Source organism: Salvelinus fontinalis, chromosome 27, assembly GCF_029448725.1.
Source record: "Salvelinus fontinalis isolate EN_2023a chromosome 27, ASM2944872v1, whole genome shotgun sequence".
Taxonomy (NCBI): Eukaryota; Metazoa; Chordata; class Actinopteri; order Salmoniformes; family Salmonidae; genus Salvelinus; species Salvelinus fontinalis.
The window spans coordinates 3,117,562-3,135,988 of NC_074691.1; the positions used below are offsets into that span (position 1 = coordinate 3,117,562).

The 18,427-nt window shown below is 56.2% G+C and overlaps 1 protein-coding gene and 3 long non-coding RNA genes across 5 annotated transcripts in view; 1 reads left to right on the forward strand and 3 right to left on the reverse strand.

Moving 5' to 3' along the window:
• LOC129824869 (sorting nexin-27-like) overlaps positions 1-18,427 on the forward strand; it is a 52,407-nt gene that overhangs the window by 26,487 nt on the left and 7,493 nt on the right. For both annotated transcript variants that reach the window (XM_055884406.1, XM_055884405.1), the window contains exons 7-11: positions 13,729-13,892; positions 14,161-14,250; positions 16,366-16,515; positions 16,595-16,723; positions 16,841-16,900. In XM_055884406.1, the coding sequence (XP_055740381.1) occupies positions 13,729-13,892; positions 14,161-14,250; positions 16,366-16,515; positions 16,595-16,723; positions 16,841-16,900 (593 nt within the window). The remainder of the gene's footprint in view (positions 1-13,728; positions 13,893-14,160; positions 14,251-16,365; positions 16,516-16,594; positions 16,724-16,840; positions 16,901-18,427) is intronic.
• LOC129824870 (uncharacterized) lies at positions 86-2,140 on the reverse strand. The gene is made up of 4 exons (XR_008754798.1): positions 2,096-2,140; positions 1,410-1,740; positions 470-667; positions 86-269 (listed from the first exon to the last, which is right to left on the reverse strand). It is a non-coding gene; the product is annotated as an uncharacterized LOC129824870 (long non-coding RNA).
• LOC129824871 (uncharacterized) lies at positions 2,506-3,515 on the reverse strand. The gene is made up of 4 exons (XR_008754799.1): positions 3,462-3,515; positions 3,088-3,270; positions 2,717-2,914; positions 2,506-2,570 (listed from the first exon to the last, which is right to left on the reverse strand). It is a non-coding gene; the product is annotated as an uncharacterized LOC129824871 (long non-coding RNA).
• On the reverse strand, positions 7,595-8,265 carry LOC129824873 (uncharacterized). The gene is made up of 3 exons (XR_008754801.1): positions 8,200-8,265; positions 8,002-8,063; positions 7,595-7,855 (listed from the first exon to the last, which is right to left on the reverse strand). It is a non-coding gene; the product is annotated as an uncharacterized LOC129824873 (long non-coding RNA).

An 18,427-nucleotide genomic window follows, 5' to 3' on the forward strand; every position in this document is an offset into this window, starting at 1 on the left:
GTCTCTCTCTCCCACCGACCTAACCCTGTCGCTCTCTGTCTCTCTCTCCCACCGACCTAACCCTGTCGCTCTCTGTCTCTCTCTCCCACCGACCTAACCCTGTCGCTCTCTGTCTCTCTCTCCCACCGACCTAACCCTGTCGCTCTCTGTCTCTCTCTCCCACCGACCTAACCCTGTCTCTCTCCCACCGACCTAACCCTGTCTCTCTCCCACCGACCTAACCCTGTCTCTCTCCCACCGACCTAACCCTGTCGCTCTCTCCCACCGACCTAACCCTGTCGCTCTCTCCCACCGACCTAACCCTGTCGCTCTCTCCCACCGACCTAACCCTGTCGCTCTCTGTCTCTCTCTCCCACCGACCTAAGCCTGTCGCTCTCTGTCTCTCTCTCCCACCGACCTAACCCTGTCGCTCTCTGTCACTCTCTCCCACCGACCTAACCCTGTCGCTTTCTGTCTCTCTCCCACTGACCTAACCCTGTCTCTCTCCCACCGACCTAACCCTATCGCTCTCTGTCTCTCTCTCCCACCGACCTAACCCTGTCGCTCTCTGTCTCTCTCTCCCACCGACCTAACCCTGTCGCTCTCTGTCTCTCTCTCCCACCGATCTAACCCTGTCGCTCTCTGTCTCTCTCTCCCACCGACCTAACCCTGTCGCTCTCCCACCGACCTAACCCTGTCTCTCTCCCACCGACCTAACCCTGTCGCTCTCTGTCTCTCTCTCCCACCGACCTAACCCTGTCGCTCTCTGTCTCTCTCTCCCACCGATCTAACCCTGTCGCTCTCTGTCTCTCTCTCCCACCGACCTAACCCTGTCGCTCTCTGTCTCTCTCTCCCACCGACCTAACCCTGTCGCTCTCTGTCTCTCTCTCCCACCGACCTAACCCTGTCGCTCTCTGTCTCTCTCCCACCGACCTAACCCTGACGCTCTCTGTCTCTCTCCCACCGACCTAACCCTGTCACTCTCTCTCTGTCTCTCTCTGTGTCTCTCTCTCTGTCTGTCTCTCTCCCACCGACCTGACCCTGTCACTCTCTCTCTGTCGCTCTCTGTCTCTCTCTCCCACCGACCTAACCCTGTCGCTCTCTGTCTCTCTCTCCCACCGACCTAACCCTGTCGCTCTCTGTCTCTCTCTCCCACCGACCTAACCCTGTCGCTCTCTGTCTCTCTCTCCCACCGACCTAACCCTGTCGCTTTCTGTCTCTCTCCCACTGACCTAACCCTGTCGCTCTCTGTCTCTCTCTCCCACCGACCTAACCCTGTCTCTCTCCCACCGACCTAACCCTGTCTCTCTCCCACCGACCTAACCCTGTCGCTCTCTGTCTCTCTCTCCCACCGACCTAACCCTGTCGCTCTCTGTCTCTCTCTTCCACCGATCTAACCCTGTCGCTCTCTGTCTCTCTCTCCCACCGACCTAACCCTGTCGCTCTCTGTCTCTCTCTCCCACCGACCTAAGCCTGTCGCTCTCTGTCTCTCTCTCCCACCGACCTAACCCTGTCGCTCTCTGTCTCTCTCTCCCACCGATCTAACCCTGTCGCTCTCTGTCTCTCTCTCCCACCGACCTAACCCTGTCGCTCTCTGTCTCTCTCTCCCACCGACCTAAGCCTGTCGCTCTCTGTCTCTCTCTCCCACCGACCTAACCCTGTCGCTCTCTGTCTCTCTCTCCCACCGACCTAACCCTGTCGCTCTCTGTCTCTCTCTCCCACCGACCTAACCCTGTCGCTCTCTGTCTCTCTCCCACCGACCTAACCCTGACGCTCTCTGTCTCTCTCCCACCGACCTAACCCTGTCACTCTCTCTCTGTCTCTCTCTGTGTCTCTCTCTCTCTGTCTCTCTCCCACCAACCTAACACTGTCGCTCTGTCTCTCTCTCCCACCGACCTAACCCTGTCGCTCTCTGTCTCTCTCTCCCACCGACCTAACCCTGTCGCTCTCTGTCTCTCTCTCCCACCGACCTAACCCTGTCGCTCTCTGTCTCTCTCTCCCACCGACCTAACCCTGTCGCTCTCTGTCTCTCTCTCCCACGGACCTAACCCTGTCGCTCTCTGTCTCTCTCTCCCACCGACCTAACCCTGTCTCTCTGTCTCTCTCTGCCACCGACCTAACCCTGTCGCTCTCTGTCTCTCTCCCACCGACCTAACCCTGTAGCTCTCTGTCTCTCTCTCCCACCGACCTAACCCTGTAGCTCTCTGTCTCTCTCTCCCACCGACCTAACCCTGTCTCTCTCCCACCGACCTAACCCTGTCGCTCTCTGTCTCTCTCTCCCACCGACCTAACCCTGTCGCTCTCTGTCTCTCTCTCCCACCGACCTAACCCTGTCGCTCTCTGTCTCTCTCTCCCACCGACCTAACCCTGTCGCTCTCTGTCTCTCTCTCCCACCGACCTAACCCTGTCGCTCTCTGTCTCTCTCTCCCACCGACCTAACCCTGTCTCTCTCCCACCGACCTAACCCTGTCTCTCTCCCACCAACCTAACCCTGTCTCTCTCCCACCGACCTAACCCTGTCGCTCTCTCCCACCGACCTAACCCTGTCGCTCTCTCCCACCGACCTAACCCTGTCGCTCTCTCCCACCGACCTAACCCTGTCGCTCTCTGTCTCTCTCTCCCACCGACCTAAGCCTGTCGCTCTCTGTCTCTCTCTCCCACCGACCTAACCCTGTCGCTCTCTGTCACTCTCTCCCACCGACCTAACCCTGTCGCTTTCTGTCTCTCTCCCACTGACCTAACCCTGTCTCTCTCCCACCGACCTAACCCTATCGCTCTCTGTCTCTCTCTCCCACCGACCTAACCCTGTCGCTCTCTGTCTCTCTCTCCCACCGACCTAACCCTGTCGCTCTCTGTCTCTCTCTCCCACCGATCTAACCCTGTCGCTCTCTGTCTCTCTCTCCCACCGACCTAACCCTGTCGCTCTCCCACCGACCTAACCCTGTCTCTCTCCCACCGACCTAACCCTGTCGCTCTCTGTCTCTCTCTCCCACCGACCTAACCCTGTCGCTCTCTGTCTCTCTCTCCCACCGATCTAACCCTGTCGCTCTCTGTCTCTCTCTCCCACCGACCTAACCCTGTCGCTCTCTGTCTCTCTCTCCCACCGACCTAACCCTGTCGCTCTCTGTCTCTCTCTCCCACCGACCTAAGCCTGTCGCTCTCTGTCTCTCTCTCCCACCGACCTAACCCTGTCGCTCTCTGTCTCTCTCTCCCACCGACCTAACCCTGTCGCTCTCTGTCTCTCTCTCCCACCGACCTAACCCTGTCGCTCTCTGTCTCTCTCCCACCGACCTAACCCTGTCACACTCTCTCTGTCTCTCTCTGTGTCTCTCTCTCTGTATGTCTCTCTCCCACCGACCTAACCCTGTCGCTCTCTTTCTCTCTCTCCCACCGACCTAACCCTGTCGCTCTCTGTCTCTCTCTCCCACCGACCTAACCCTGTCTCTCTCCCACCGACCTAACCCTGTCTCTCTCCCACCGACCTAACCCTGTCGCTCTCTGTCTCTCTCTCCCACCGACCTAACCCTGTCGCTCTCTGTCTCTCTCTCCCACCGACCTAACCCTGTCGCTCTCTCTCTCTCTCCCACCGATCTAACCCTGTCGCTCTCTGTCTCTCTCTCCCACCGACCTAAGCCTGTCGCTCTCTGTCTCTCTCTCCCACCGACCTAACCCTGTCGCTCTCTGTCTCTCTCTCCCACCGACCTAACCCTGTCGCTCTCTGTCTCTCTCTCCCACCGACCTAACCCTGTCGCTCTCTGTCTCTCTCCCACCGACCTAACCCTGCCGCTCTCTGTCTCTCTCCCACCGACCTAACCCTGTCACTCTCTCTCTGTCTCTCTCTGTGTCTCGCTCTCTGTCTCTCTCTCCCACCGACCTAACCCTGTCGCTCTCTGTCTCTCTCTCCCACGGACCTAACCCTGTCGCTCTCTGTCTCTCTCTCCCACCGACCTAACCCTGTCTCTCTGTCTCTCTCTGCCACCGACCTAACCCTGTCGCTCTCTGTCTCTCTCCCACCGACCTAACCCTGTAGCTCTCTGTCTCTCTCTCCCACCGACCTAACCCTGTAGCTCTCTGTCTCTCTCTCCCACCGACCTAACCCTGTCTCTCTCCCACCGACCTAACCCTGTCGCTCTCTGTCTCTCTCTCCCACCGACCTAACCCTGTCGCTCTCTGTCTCTCTCTCCCACCGACCTAGCCCTGTCGCTCTCTGTCTCTCTCTCCCACCGACCTAACCCTGTCGCTCTCTGTCTCTCTCTCCCACCGACCTAACCCTGTCGCTCTCTGTCTCTCTCTCCCACCGACCTAACCCTGTCGCTCTCTGTCTCTCTCTCCCACCGACCTAACCCTGTCTCTCTCCCACCGACCTAACCCTGTCTCTCTCCCACCGACCTAACCCTGTCTCTCTCCCACCGACCTAACCCTGTCTCTCTCCCACCGACCTAACCCTGTCTCTCTCCCACCGACCTAACCCTGTCTCTCTCCCACCGACCTAACCCTGTCGCTCTCTCCCACCGACCTAACCCTGTCGCTCTCTCCCACCGACCTAACCCTGTCGCTCTCTGTCTCTCTCTCCCACCGACCTAAGCCTGTCGCTCTCTGTCTTTCTCTCCCACCGACCTAACCCTGTCGCTCTCTGTCACTCTCTCCCACCGACCTAACCCTGTCGCTTTCTGTCTCTCTCCCACTGACCTAACCCTGTCTCTCTCCCACCGACCTAACCCTATCGCTCTCTGTCTCTCTCTCCCAGCGACCTAACCCTGTCGCTCTCTGTCTCTCTCTCCCACCGACCTAACCCTGTCGCTCTCTGTCTCTCTCTCCCACCGACCTAACCCTGTCGCTCTCTGTCTCTCTCTCCCACCGACCTAACCCTGTCTCTCTCCCACCGACCTAACCCTGTCGCTCTCTGTCTCTCTCTCCCACGGACCTAACCCTGTCGCTCTCTGTCTCTCTCTCCCACCGACCTAACCCTGTCTCTCTGTCTCTCTCTGCCACCGACCTAACCCTGTCGCTCTCTGTCTCTCTCCCACCGACCTAACCCTGTAGCTCTCTGTCTCTCTCTCCCACCGACCTAACCCTGTAGCTCTCTGTCTCTCTCTCCCACCGACCTAACCCTGTAGCTCTCTGTCTCTCTCTCCCACCGACCTAACCCTGTCTCTCTCCCACCGACCTAACCCTGTCGCTCTCTGTCTCTCTCTCCCACCGACCTAACCCTGTCGCTCTCTGTCTCTCTCTCCCACCGACCTAACCCTGTCGCTCTCTGTCTCTCTCTCCCACCGACCTAACCCTGTCGCTCTCTGTCTCTCTCCCACCGACCTAACCCTGTCGCTCTCTGTCTCTCTCTCCCACCGACCTAACCCTGTAGCTCTCTGTCTCTCTCTCCCACCGACCTAACCCTGTCTCTCTCCCACCGACCTAACCCTGTCGCTCTCTGTCTCTCTCTCCCACCGACCTAACCCTGTCGCTCTCTGTCTCTCTCTCCCACCGACCTAACCCTGTCGCTCTCTGTCTCTCTCTCCCACCGACCTAACCCTGTCGCTCTCTGTCTCTCTCTCCCACCGACCTAACCCTGTCGCTCTCTGTCTCTCTCTCCCACCGACCTAACCCTGTCGCTCTCTGTCTCTCTCTCCCACCGACCTAACCCTGTCTCTCTCCCACCGACCTAACCCTGTCTCTCTCCCACCGACCTAACCCTGTCTCTCTCCCACCGACCTAACCCTGTCTCTCTCCCACCGACCTAACCCTGTCTCTCTCCCACCGACCTAACCCTGTCTCTCTCCCACCGACCTAACCCTGTCGCTCTCTCCCACCGACCTAACCCTGTCGCTCTCTCCCACCGACCTAACCCTGTCGCTCTCTGTCTCTCTCTCCCACCGACCTAAGCCTGTCGCTCTCTGTCTTTCTCTCCCACCGACCTAACCCTGTCGCTCTCTGTCACTCTCTCCCACCGACCTAACCCTGTCGCTTTCTGTCTCTCTCCCACTGACCTAACCCTGTCTCTCTCCCACCGACCTAACCCTATCGCTCTCTGTCTCTCTCTCCCAGCGACCTAACCCTGTCGCTCTCTGTCTCTCTCTCCCACCGACCTAACCCTGTCTCTCTCCCACCGACCTAACCCTGTCGCTCTCTGTCTCTCTCTCCCACGGACCTAACCCTGTCGCTCTCTGTCTCTCTCTCCCACCGACCTAACCCTGTCTCTCTGTCTCTCTCTGCCACCGACCTAACCCTGTCGCTCTCTGTCTCTCTCCCACCGACCTAACCCTGTAGCTCTCTGTCTCTCTCTCCCACCGACCTAACCCTGTAGCTCTCTGTCTCTCTCTCCCACCGACCTAACCCTGTCTCTCTCCCACCGACCTAACCCTGTCGCTCTCTGTCTCTCTCTCCCACCGACCTAACCCTGTCGCTCTCTGTCTCTCTCTCCCACCGACCTAACCCTGTCGCTCTCTGTCTCTCTCTCCCACCGACCTAACCCTGTCGCTCTCTGTCTCTCTCTCCCACCGACCTAACCCTGTCGCTCTCTGTCTCTCTCTCCCACCGACCTAACCCTGTCGCTCTCTGTCTCTCTCTCCCACCGACCTAACCCTGTCTCTCTCCCACCGACCTAACCCTGTCTCTCTCCCACCGACCTAACCCTGTCTCTCTCCCACCGACCTAACCCTGTCTCTCTCCCACCGACCTAACCCTGTCTCTCTCCCACCGACCTAACCCTGTCGCTCTCTCCCACCGACCTAACCCTGTCGCTCTCTCCCACCGACCTAACCCTGTCGCTCTCTGTCTCTCTCTCCCACCGACCTAAGCCTGTCGCTCTCTGTCTTTCTCTCCCACCGACCTAACCCTGTCGCTCTCTGTCACTCTCTCCCACCGACCTAACCCTGTCGCTTTCTGTCTCTCTCCCACTGACCTAACCCTGTCTCTCTCCCACCGACCTAACCCTATCGCTCTCTGTCTCTCTCTCCCAGCGACCTAACCCTGTCGCTCTCTGTCTCTCTCTCCCACCGACCTAACCCTGTCGCTCTCTGTCTCTCTCTCCCACCGACCTAACCCTGTCGCTCTCTGTCTCTCTCTCCCACCGACCTAACCCTGTCTCTCTCCCACCGACCTAACCCTGTCGCTCTCTGTCTCTCTCTCCCACCGACCTAACCCTGTCGCTCTCTGTCTCTCTCTCCCACCGACCTAACCCTGTCGCTCTCTGTCTCTCTCTCCCACCGACCTAACCCTGTCTCTCTCCCACCGACCTAACCCTGTCGCTCTCTGTCTCTCTCTCCCACGGACCTAACCCTGTCGCTCTCTGTCTCTCTCTCCCACCGACCTAACCCTGTCTCTCTGTCTCTCTCTGCCACCGACCTAACCCTGTCGCTCTCTGTCTCTCTCCCACCGACCTAACCCTGTAGCTCTCTGTCTCTCTCTCCCACCGACCTAACCCTGTAGCTCTCTGTCTCTCTCTCCCACCGACCTAACCCTGTCTCTCTCCCACCGACCTAACCCTGTCGCTCTCTGTCTCTCTCTCCCACCGACCTAACCCTGTCGCTCTCTGTCTCTCTCTCCCACCGACCTAACCCTGTCGCTCTCTGTCTCTCTCTCCCACCGACCTAACCCTGTCGCTCTCTGTCTCTCTCTCCCACCGACCTAACCCTGTCGCTCTCTGTCTCTCTCTCCCACCGACCTAACCCTGTCGCTCTCTGTCTCTCTCTCCCACCGACCTAACCCTGTCTCTCTCCCACCGACCTAACCCTGTCTCTCTCCCACCGACCTAACCCTGTCTCTCTCCCACCGACCTAACCCTGTCTCTCTCCCACCGACCTAACCCTGTCTCTCTCCCACCGACCTAACCCTGTCGCTCTCTCCCACCGACCTAACCCTGTCGCTCTCTCCCACCGACCTAACCCTGTCGCTCTCTGTCTCTCTCTCCCACCGACCTAAGCCTGTCGCTCTCTGTCTTTCTCTCCCACCGACCTAACCCTGTCGCTCTCTGTCACTCTCTCCCACCGACCTAACCCTTTCGCTTTCTGTCTCTCTCCCACTGACCTAACCCTGTCTCTCTCCCACCGACCTAACCCTATCGCTCTCTGTCTCTCTCTCCCAGCGACCTAACCCTGTCGCTCTCTGTCTCTCTCTCCCACCGACCTAACCCTGTCGCTCTCTGTCTCTCTCTCCCACCGACCTAACCCTGTCGCTCTCTGTCTCTCTCTCCCACCGACCTAACCCTGTCTCTCTCCCACCGACCTAACCCTGTCGCTCTCTGTCTCTCTCCCACCGACCTAACCCTGTCGCTCTCTGTCTCTCTCTCCCACCGACCTAACCCTGTCGCTCTCTGTCTCTCTCTCCCACCGACCTAAGCCTGTCGCTCTCTGTCTCTCTCTCCCACCGACCTAACCCTGTCGCTCTCTGTCTCTCTCTCCCACCGACCTAACCCTGTCGCTCTCTGTCTCTCTCTCCCACCGACCTAACCCTGTCGCTCTCTGTCTCTCTCCCACCGACCTAACCCTGTCGCTCTCTGTCTGTCTCTCTCTGTGTCTCTCTCTCTGTCTGTCTCTCTCCCACCGACCTAACCCTGTCACTCTCTCTCTGTCTCTCTCTGTGTCTCTCTCTCTGTCTGTCTCTCTCCCACCAACCTAACACTGTCTCTCTGTCTCTCTCCCACCGACCTAACCCTGTCACTCTCTCTCTGTCTCTCTCTGTGTCTCTCTCTCTGTCTGTCTCTCTCCCACCAACCTAACACTGTCGCTCTGTCTTTCTCCCATCGACCTAACCCTGTCGCTCTCTGTCTCTCTCTCCCACCGACCTAACCCTGTCGCTCTCTATCTCTCTCTCCCACCGACCTAACCCTGTCGCTCTCTGTCTCTCTCTCCCACCGACCTAACCCTGTCGCTCTCTGTCTCTCTCTCCCACCGACCTAACCCTGTCGCTCTCTGTCTCTCTCTCCCACCGATCTAACCCTGTCGCTCTCTGTCTCTCTCTCCCACCGACCTAACCCTGTCGCTCTCTGTCTCTCTCTCCCACCGACCTAACCCTGTCGCTCTCTGTCTCTCTCTCCCACCGACCTAAGCCTGTCGCTCTCTGTCTCTCTCTCCCACCGACCTAACCCTGTCGCTCTCTGTCTCTCTCCCACCGACCTAACCCTGTCGCTCTCTGTCTCTCTCCCACCGACCTAACCCTGTCACTCTCTCTCTGTCTCTCTCTGTGTCTCTCTCTCTGTATGTCTCTCTCCCACCGACCTAACCCTGTCGCTCTCTTTCTCTCTCTCCCACCGACCTAACCCTGTCGCTCTCTGTCTCTCTCTCCCACCGACCTAACCCTGTCTCTCTCCCACCGACCTAACCCTGTCTCTCTCCCACCGACCTAACCCTGTCGCTCTCTGTCTCTCTCTCCCACCGACCTAACCCTGTCGCTCTCTGTCTCTCTCTCCCACCGACCTAACCCTGTCGCTCTCTGTCTCTCTCTCCCACCGATCTAACCCTGTCGCTCTCTGTCTCTCTCTCCCACCGACCTAAGCCTGTCGCTCTCTGTCTCTCTCTCCCACCGACCTAATCCTGTCGCTCTCTGTCTCTCTCCCACCGACCTAACCCTGTCGCTCTCTGTCTCTCTCCCACCGACCTAACCCTGTCACTCTCTCTCTGTCTCTCTCTGTGTCTCGCTCTCTGTCTCTCTCTCCCACCGACCTAACCCTGTCGCTCTCTGTCTCTCTCTCCCACGGACCTAACCCTGTCGCTCTCTGTCTCTCTCTCCCACCGACCTAACCCTGTCTCTCTGTCTCTCTCTGCCACCGACCTAACCCTGTCGCTCTCTGTCTCTCTCCCACCGACCTAACCCTGTAGCTCTCTGTCTCTCTCTCCCACCGACCTAACCCTGTAGCTCTCTGTCTCTCTCTCCCACCGACCTAACCCTGTCTCTCTCCCACCGACCTAACCCTGTCGCTCTCTGTCTCTCTCTCCCACCGACCTAACCCTGTCGCTCTCTGTCTCTCTCTCCCACCGACCTAACCCTGTCGCTCTCTGTCTCTCTCTCCCACCGACCTAACCCTGTCGCTCTCTGTCTCTCTCTCCCACCGACCTAACCCTGTCGCTCTCTGTCTCTCTCTCCCACCGACCTAACCCTGTCGCTCTCTGTCTCTCTCTCCCACCGACCTAACCCTGTCGCTCTCCCACCGACCTAACCCTGTCTCTCTCCCACCGACCTAACCCTGTCTCTCTCCCACCGACCTAACCCTGTCTCTCTCCCACCGACCTAACCCTGTCTCTCTCCCACCGACCTAACCCTGTCTCTCTCCCACCGACCTAACCCTGTCGCTCTCTCCCACCGACCTAACCCTGTCGCTCTCTCCCACCGACCTAACCCTGTCGCTCTCTGTCTCTCTCTCCCACCGACCTAAGCCTGTCGCTCTCTGTCTTTCTCTCCCACCGACCTAACCCTGTCGCTTTCTGTCTCTCTCCCACTGACCTAACCCTGTCTCTCTCCCACCGACCTAACCCTATCGCTCTCTGTCTCTCTCTCCCAGCGACCTAACCCTGTCGCTCTCTGTCTCTCTCTCCCACCGACCTAACCCTGTCGCTCTCTGTCTCTCTCTCCCACCGACCTAACCCTGTCGCTCTCTGTCTCTCTCTCCCACCGACCTAACCCTGTCTCTCTCCCACCGACCTAACCATGTCGCTCTCTGTCTCTCTCTCCCACGGACCTAACCCTGTCGCTCTCTGTCTCTCTCTCCCACCGACCTAACCCTGTCTCTCTGTCTCTCTCTGCCACCGACCTAACCCTGTCGCTCTCTGTCTCTCTCCCACCGACCTAACCCTGTAGCTCTCTGTCTCTCTCTCCCACCGACCTAACCCTGTAGCTCTCTGTCTCTCTCTCCCACCGACCTAACCCTGTCTCTCTCCCACCGACCTAACCCTGTCGCTCTCTGTCTCTCTCTCCCACCGACCTAACCCTGTCGCTCTCTGTCTCTCTCTCCCACCGACCTAACCCTGTCGCTCTCTGTCTCTCTCTCCCACCGACCTAACCCTGTCGCTCTCTGTCTCTCTCTCCCACCGACCTAACCCTGTCGCTCTCTGTCTCTCTCTCCCACCGACCTAACCCTGTCGCTCTCTGTCTCTCTCTCCCACCGACCTAACCCTGTCTCTCTCCCACCGACCTAACCCTGTCTCTCTCCCACCGACCTAACCCTGTCTCTCTCCCACCGACCTAACCCTGTCTCTCTCCCACCGACCTAACCCTGTCTCTCTCCCACCGACCTAACCCTGTCTCTCTCCCACCGACCTAACCCTGTCTCTCTCCCACCGACCTAACCCTGTCGCTCTCTCCCACCGACCTAACCCTGTCGCTCTCTCCCACCGACCTAACCCTGTCGCTCTCTGTCTCTCTCCCACCGACCTAACCCTGTCTCTCTGTCTCTCTCTGCCACCGACCTAACCCTGTCGCTCTCTGTCTCTCTCCCACCGACCTAACCCTGTAGCTCTCTGTCTCTCTCTCCCACCGACCTAACCCTGTAGCTCTCTGTCTCTCTCTCCCACCGACCTAACCCTGTCTCTCTCCCACCGACCTAACCCTGTCGCTCTCTGTCTCTCTCTCCCACCGACCTAACCCTGTCGCTCTCTGTCTCTCTCTCCCACCGACCTAACCCTGTCGCTCTCTGTCTCTCTCTCCCACCGACCTAACCCTGTCGCTCTCTGTCTCTCTCTCCCACCGACCTAACCCTGTCGCTCTCTGTCTCTCTCTCCCACCGACCTAACCCTGTCGCTCTCTGTCTCTCTCTCCCACCGACCTAACCCTGTCTCTCTCCCACCGACCTAACCCTGTCTCTCTCCCACCGACCTAACCCTGTCTCTCTCCCACCGACCTAACCCTGTCTCTCTCCCACCGACCTAACCCTGTCTCTCTCCCACCGACCTAACCCTGTCTCTCTCCCACCGACATAACCCTGTCGCTCTCTCCCACCGACCTAACCCTGTCGCTCTCTCCCACCGACCTAACCCTGTCGCTCTCTGTCTCTCTCTCCCACCGACCTAAGCCTGTCGCTCTCTGTCTTTCTCTCCCACCGACCTAACCCTGTCGCTCTCTGTCACTCTCTCCCACCGACCTAACCCTGTCGCTTTCTGTCTCTCTCCCACTGACCTAACCCTGTCTCTCTCCCACCGACCTAACCCTATCGCTCTCTGTCTCTCTCTCCCAGCGACCTAACCCTGTCGCTCTCTGTCTCTCTCTCCCACCGACCTAACCCTGTCGCTCTCTGTCTCTCTCTCCCACCGACCTAACCCTGTCGCTCTCTGTCTCTCTCTCCCACCGACCTAACCCTGTCTCTCTCCCACCGACCTAACCCTGTCGCTCTCTGTCTCTCTCTCCCACCGACCTAACCCTGTCGCTCTCTGTCTCTCTCTCCCACCGACCTAACCCTGTCGCTCTCTGTCTCTCTCTCCCACCGACCTAAGCCTGTCGCTCTCTGTCTCTCTCTCCCACCGACCTAACCCTGTCGCTCTCTGTCTCTCTCTCCCACCGACCTAACCCTGTCGCTCTCTGTCTCTCTCTCCCACCGACCTAACCCTGTCGCTCTCTGTCTCTCTCCCACCGACCTAACCCTGTCGCTCTCTGTCTCTCTCCCACCGACCTAACCCTGTCACTCTCTCTCTGTCTCTCTCTGTGTCTCTCTCTCTGTCTGTCTCTCTCCCACCAACCTAACACTGTCTCTCTGTCTCTCTCCCACCGACCTAACCCTGTCACTCTCTCTCTGTCTCTCTCTGTGTCTCTCTCTCTGTCTGTCTCTCTCCCACCAACCTAACACTGTCGCTCTGTCTCTCTCCCATCGACCTAACCCTGTCGCTCTCTGTCTCTCTCTCCCACCGACCTAACCCTGTCGCTCTCTATCTCTCTCTCCCACCGACCTAACCCTGTCGCTCTCTATCTCTCTCTCCCACCGACCTAACCCTGTCGCTCTCTGTCTCTCTCTCCCACCGACCTAACCCTGTCGCTCTCTGTCTCTCTCTCCCACCGACCTAACCCTGTCGCTCTCTGTCTCTCTCTCCCACCGACCTAACCCTGTCGCTCTCTGTCTCTCTCTCCCACCGACCTAACCCTGTCGCTCTCTGTCTCTCTCTCCCACCGACCTAACCCTGTCGCTCTCTGTCTCTCTCTCCCACCGACCTAACCCTGTCGCTATGTCTTTCTCTCTCCCACCGACCTAACCCTGTCGCTCACTCTCTATCTCTCTCTCTCTCACCGACCTAACCCTGTCGCTCGCTCTCTGTCTCTCTCTCCCACCGACCTAACCCTGTCGCTCTCTCTCTGTCTCTCTCTCCCACTGACCTAACCCTGTCGCTCTCTGTCTCTCTCTCTCACCGACCTAACCCTGTGGCTCTCTGTCTCTCTCTCCCACCGACCTAACCCTGTCGCTCTCTGTCTCTCTCTCCCACCGACCTAACCCTGTCGCTCGCTCTCTGTCTCTCTCTCCCACCGACCTAACCCTGTCGCTCTGTCTCTCTCTCTCTCACACCGACCTAACCCTGTCGCTCTCTGTCTCTCTCCCACCGACCTAACCCTGTCGCTCTCTGTCTCTCTCTCCCACCGACCTAACCCTGTCGCTCTCTGTCTCTCTCTCCCACCGACCTAACCCTGTCGCTCTCTGTCTCTCTCTCCCACCGACCTAACCCTGTCGCTCTCTGTCTCTCTCTCCCACCGACCTAACCCTGTCGCTCTGTCTCTCTGTCTCTCTCTCCCACCGACCTAACCCTGTCGCTCGCTCTCTGTCTCTCTCTCTCTCTCGGTCAGTGCGTAAACTGGCTCCTAATGAGTTCCCCCACAAGCTGTATGTTCAGAACTACACGTCTGCTGTCCCTGGGACCTGCCTCACCCTGCGCAAGTGGCTCTTCACCACCGAGGAGGAGATCCTGCTCAATGACAACCAACTGGCCGTCAGCTACTGCTTCCACCAGGTGTGTGTGTGTCAGGGGAGTGTGCATTGTGTGTGTGTGTCAGGGGAGTGTGTATTGTGTGTGTGTGTCAGGGGAGTGTGCATTGTGTGTGTGTGTCAGGGGAGTGTGTATTGTGTGTGTGTGTGTCAGGGGAGTGTGCATTTTGTGTGTGTGTCAGGGGAGTGTGCATTGTGTGTGTGTGTGTCAGGGGAGTGTGCATTGTGTGTGTATAAGGGAGAGCAGTTGGTTTGTCCATTATAACTCTGTCTCTCTCCCCCACCTCTCTCAGGCGGTGGATGATGTGAAAAGGGGATTTATCAAGGCGGAGGAGAAGTCCTACCAGCTACATAAATTAGCAGAACAGAAGAAGATGGCCATGGTTAGTGTCTCTCTCTCTCTGCTAGTCACTAGATGGCCATGGTTAGTGTCTCTCTCTCTCTCTTCTAGTCACTAGATGGCCATGGTTAGTGTCTCTCTCTCTCTTCTAGTCACTAGATGGCCATGGTTAGTGTCTCTCTCTCTCTCTTCTAGTCACTAGATGGCCATGGTTAGTGTCTCTCTCTCTCTCTTCTAGTCACTAGATGGCCATGGTTAGTGTCTCTCTCTCTCTCTTCTAGTCACTAGATGGCCATGGTTAGTGTCTCTCTCTCTCTCTTCTAGTCACTAGATGGCCATGGTTAGTGTCTCTCTCTCTCTTCTAGTCACTAGATGGCCATGGTTAGTGTCTCTCTCTCTCTCTTCTAGTCACTAGATGGCCATGGTTAGTGTCTCTCTCTCTTCTAGTCACTAGATGGCCATGGTTAGTGTCTCTCTCTCCCTCTCTGCTAGTCACTAGATGGCCATGGTTAGTGTCTCTCTCCCTCTCTGCTAGTCACTAGATGGCCATGGTTAGTGTCTCTCTCCCTCTGCTAGTCACTATATGGCCATGGTTAGTGTCTCTCCCTCTCTGCTAGTCACTAGATGGCCATGGTTAGTGTCTCTCGCTCTCGCTCTCTCTCTCTCTCTCTCTCTCTCTCTCTCTCTCTCTCTCTCTCTCTCTCTCTCTCTCTTCTAGTCACTAGATGGCCATGGTTAGTGTCTCTCTCCCTCTCTGCTAATCACTAGATGACCATGGTTAGTGTCTCTCCCTCTGCTAGGCACTAGATGGCCAAGGTTAGTGTGTCTCTCCCTCTCTGCTAGTCACTAGATGGCCATGGTTAGTGTCTCTCTCCCTCTCTGCTTGTCACTAGATGGCTATGGTTAGTGTCTCTCTCTCTCTCCTAGTCATTAGATGGCCATGGTTAGTGTCTCTCTCTCTCTCTCTCTGCTAGTCACTAGATGGCCATGGTTAGTGTCTCTCTCCCTCTCTTCTAGTCACTAGATGGCCATGGTTAAATTCTCTCTCCCGCTCTTCTAGTCACTAGATGGCCATGGTTAGTTTCTCTCTCCCTCTCTGCTAGTCACTAGATGGCCATGGTTAGTGTCTCTCTCCCTCTCTGCTAGTCACTAGATGGCCATGGTTAGTGTCTCTCTCCCTCTGCTAGTCACTAGATGGCCATGGTTAGTGTCTCTCCCTCTCTGCTAGTCACTAGATGGCCATGGTTAGTCTCTCTCTCTCTCTCTCTCTCTGCTAGTCACTAGATGGCCATGGTTAGTGTCTCTCTCTCTCTCTCTCTGCTAGTCACTAGATGGCCATGGTTAGTGTTTCTCTCTTCCTCTCTGCTAGTCACTAGATGGCCATGGTTAGTGTCTCTCTCTCTCTCTTCTAGTCACTAGATGGCCATGGTTAGTGTCTCTCTCCCTCTCTGCTAGTCACTTGATGGCCATGCTTAGTGTTTCTCTCTTCCTCTCTGCTAGTCACTAGATGGCCATGGTTAGTGTCTCTCTCTCTCTCTTCTAGTCACTAGATGGCCATGGTTAGTGTCTCTCTCCCTCTCTGCTAGTCACTTGATGGCCATGCTTAGTGTCTCTCTCTCTTCTAGTCACTAGATGGCCATGGTTAGTGTCTCTCTCTCTCTCTTCTAGTCACTAGATGGCCATGGTTAGTGTCTCTCTCTCTCTCTTCTAGTCACTAGATGGCCATGGTTAGTGTCTCTCTCTCTCTCTCTTCTAGTCACTAGATGGCCATGGTTAGTGTCTCTCCCTCTCTTCTAGTCACTAGATGGCCATGCTACAACAGTTGTTACTGTCACAACTACAAGTACAGTACATGACTGTCAAAAAGAAAGGAGGACCAAGGCCCTCTTCAGATAATGAATTAAAATGCCCTTTGAAAGGCATGTTCAATGGAAATAAAGTTGAAAGACTCTGGCGCGTTTCGACTGCATGGCCTTCGTCAGGGAGTACATGACTGGTCTTCCATTCTGGTTACGGGTAAGGTTGTAATAGATGGGAATAAACTAGTGCATGTAGAGTAAGACTTGGTATATACATGGCATATATGACAAATAGACATGGAACATGGGATGGTTTCTAGAAGCAGTTGTCTGACCCCCTAAATGTTCTCTTTCCCCAGTATCTCAGTATGTTACGGGGCTGTGAAGGCTACAATGTGATCATCTTCCCACACTGCTCCTGTGACTCCCGACGCAAAGGCCACGTCGTCACAGCCATCAGCATACACCACTTTAAACTGCACGCCTGCACAGAGGAGGGAACGCTAGAGGTACGGAGAACTTGTGTGTGTGTGTGTGTGTGTGTGTGTGTGTGTGTGTGTGTGTTGACCCTGTCTCTCTCTATAACAGAACCAGGTGATCGTGTTTGAGTGGGTGGAGATGCAGCGATGGGACACTGATGAGGAGGGCATGGCCTTCTGCTTCGAGTACGCCAGGGGAGAGAAGAAACCTCGCTGGGTCAAGATCTTCACTCCCTACGTGAGTCTCACACACACTCGCAGTACACACACCCTTTGAGAGTCCCAACGAATGTCTGAACATGATGTATCAATGTGCAGAGAGTTAACCCTTTGTTGTGCTGTGTCCTGTGCCCAGTTCAACTACCTGCATGAGTGCGTTGAGAGAGTCTTCTGTGAACTCAAGTGGAGGAAAGAGGTGAGAACAGGGTTGTGTACTGTCTAACCCTAACCAGCAGTCTTATGCTGCCATGTAGTGTCTACTGGCTAACCAGCAGTCTTATGCTGCCATGTAGTGTCTACTGGCTAACCAGCAGTCTTATGCTGCCATGTAGTGTCTACTGGCTAACCAGCAGTCTTATGCTGCCATGTAGTGTCTACTGGCTAACCAGCAGTCTTATGCTGCCATGTAGTGTCTACTGGCTAACCAGCAGTCTTATGCTGCCATGTAGTGTCTACTGGCTAACCAGCAGTCTTATGCTGCCATGTACTGTCTACTGGCTAACCAGGAGTCTTATGCTGCCATGTACTGTCTACTGGCTAACCAGCAGTCTTATGCTGCCATGTACTGTCTACTGGCTAACCAGCAGTCTTATGCTACCATGTAGTGTCTACTGGCTAACCAGCAGTCTTATGCTGCCATGTAGTGTCTACTGGCTAACCAGCAGTCTTATGCTGCCATGTAGTGTCTACTGGCTAACCAGCAGTCTTATGCTGCCATGGACTGTCTACTGGCTAACCAGCAGTCTTATGCTGCCATGTAGTGTCTACTGGCTAACCAGCAGTCTTATGCTGCCATGTAGTGTCTACTGGCTAACCAGCAGTCTTATGCTGCCATGTAGTGTCTACTGGCTAACCAGCAGTCTTATGCTGCCATGGACTGTCTACTGGCTAACCAGCAGTCTTATGCTGCCATGTAGTGTCTACTGGCTAACCAGCAGTCTTATGCTGCCATGTAGTGTCTACTGGCTAACCAGCAGTCTTATGCTGCCATGGACTGTCTACTGGCTAACCAGCAGTCTTATGCTGCCATGTAGTGTCTACTGGCTAACCAGCAGTCTTATGCTGCCATGTAGTGTCTACTGGCTAACCAGCAGTCTTATGCTGCCATGTAGTGTCTACTGGCTAACCAGCAGTCTTATGGTGCCATGGACTGTCTACTGGCTAACCAGCAGTCTTATGCTGCCATGTAGTGTCTACTGGCTAACCAGCAGTCTTATGCTGCCATGTAGTGTCTACTGGCTAACCAGCAGTCTTATGCTGCCATGTAGTGTCTACTGGCTAACCAGCAGTCTTATGCTGCCATGGACTGTCTACTGGCTAACCAGCAGTCTGATGCTGCCATGTACTGTCTACTGGCTAACCAGCAGTCTTATGCTGCCATGTAGTGTCTACTGGCTAACCAGCAGTCTTATGCTGCCATGTAGTGTCTACTGGCTAACCAGCAGTCTTATGCTACCATGTACTGTCTACTGGCTAACCAGCAGTCTTATGCTGCCATGTAGTGTCTACTGGCTAACCAGCAGTCTTATGCTGCCATGGACTGTCTACTGGCTAACCAGCAGTCTTATGCTGCCATGGACTGTCTACTGGCTAACCAGCAGTCTTATGCTGCCATGGACTGTCTACTGGCTAACCAGCAGTCTTATGCTGCCATGTACTGTCTACTGGCTAACCAGCAGTCTTATGCTGCCATGGACTGTCTACTGGCTAACCAGCAGTCTTA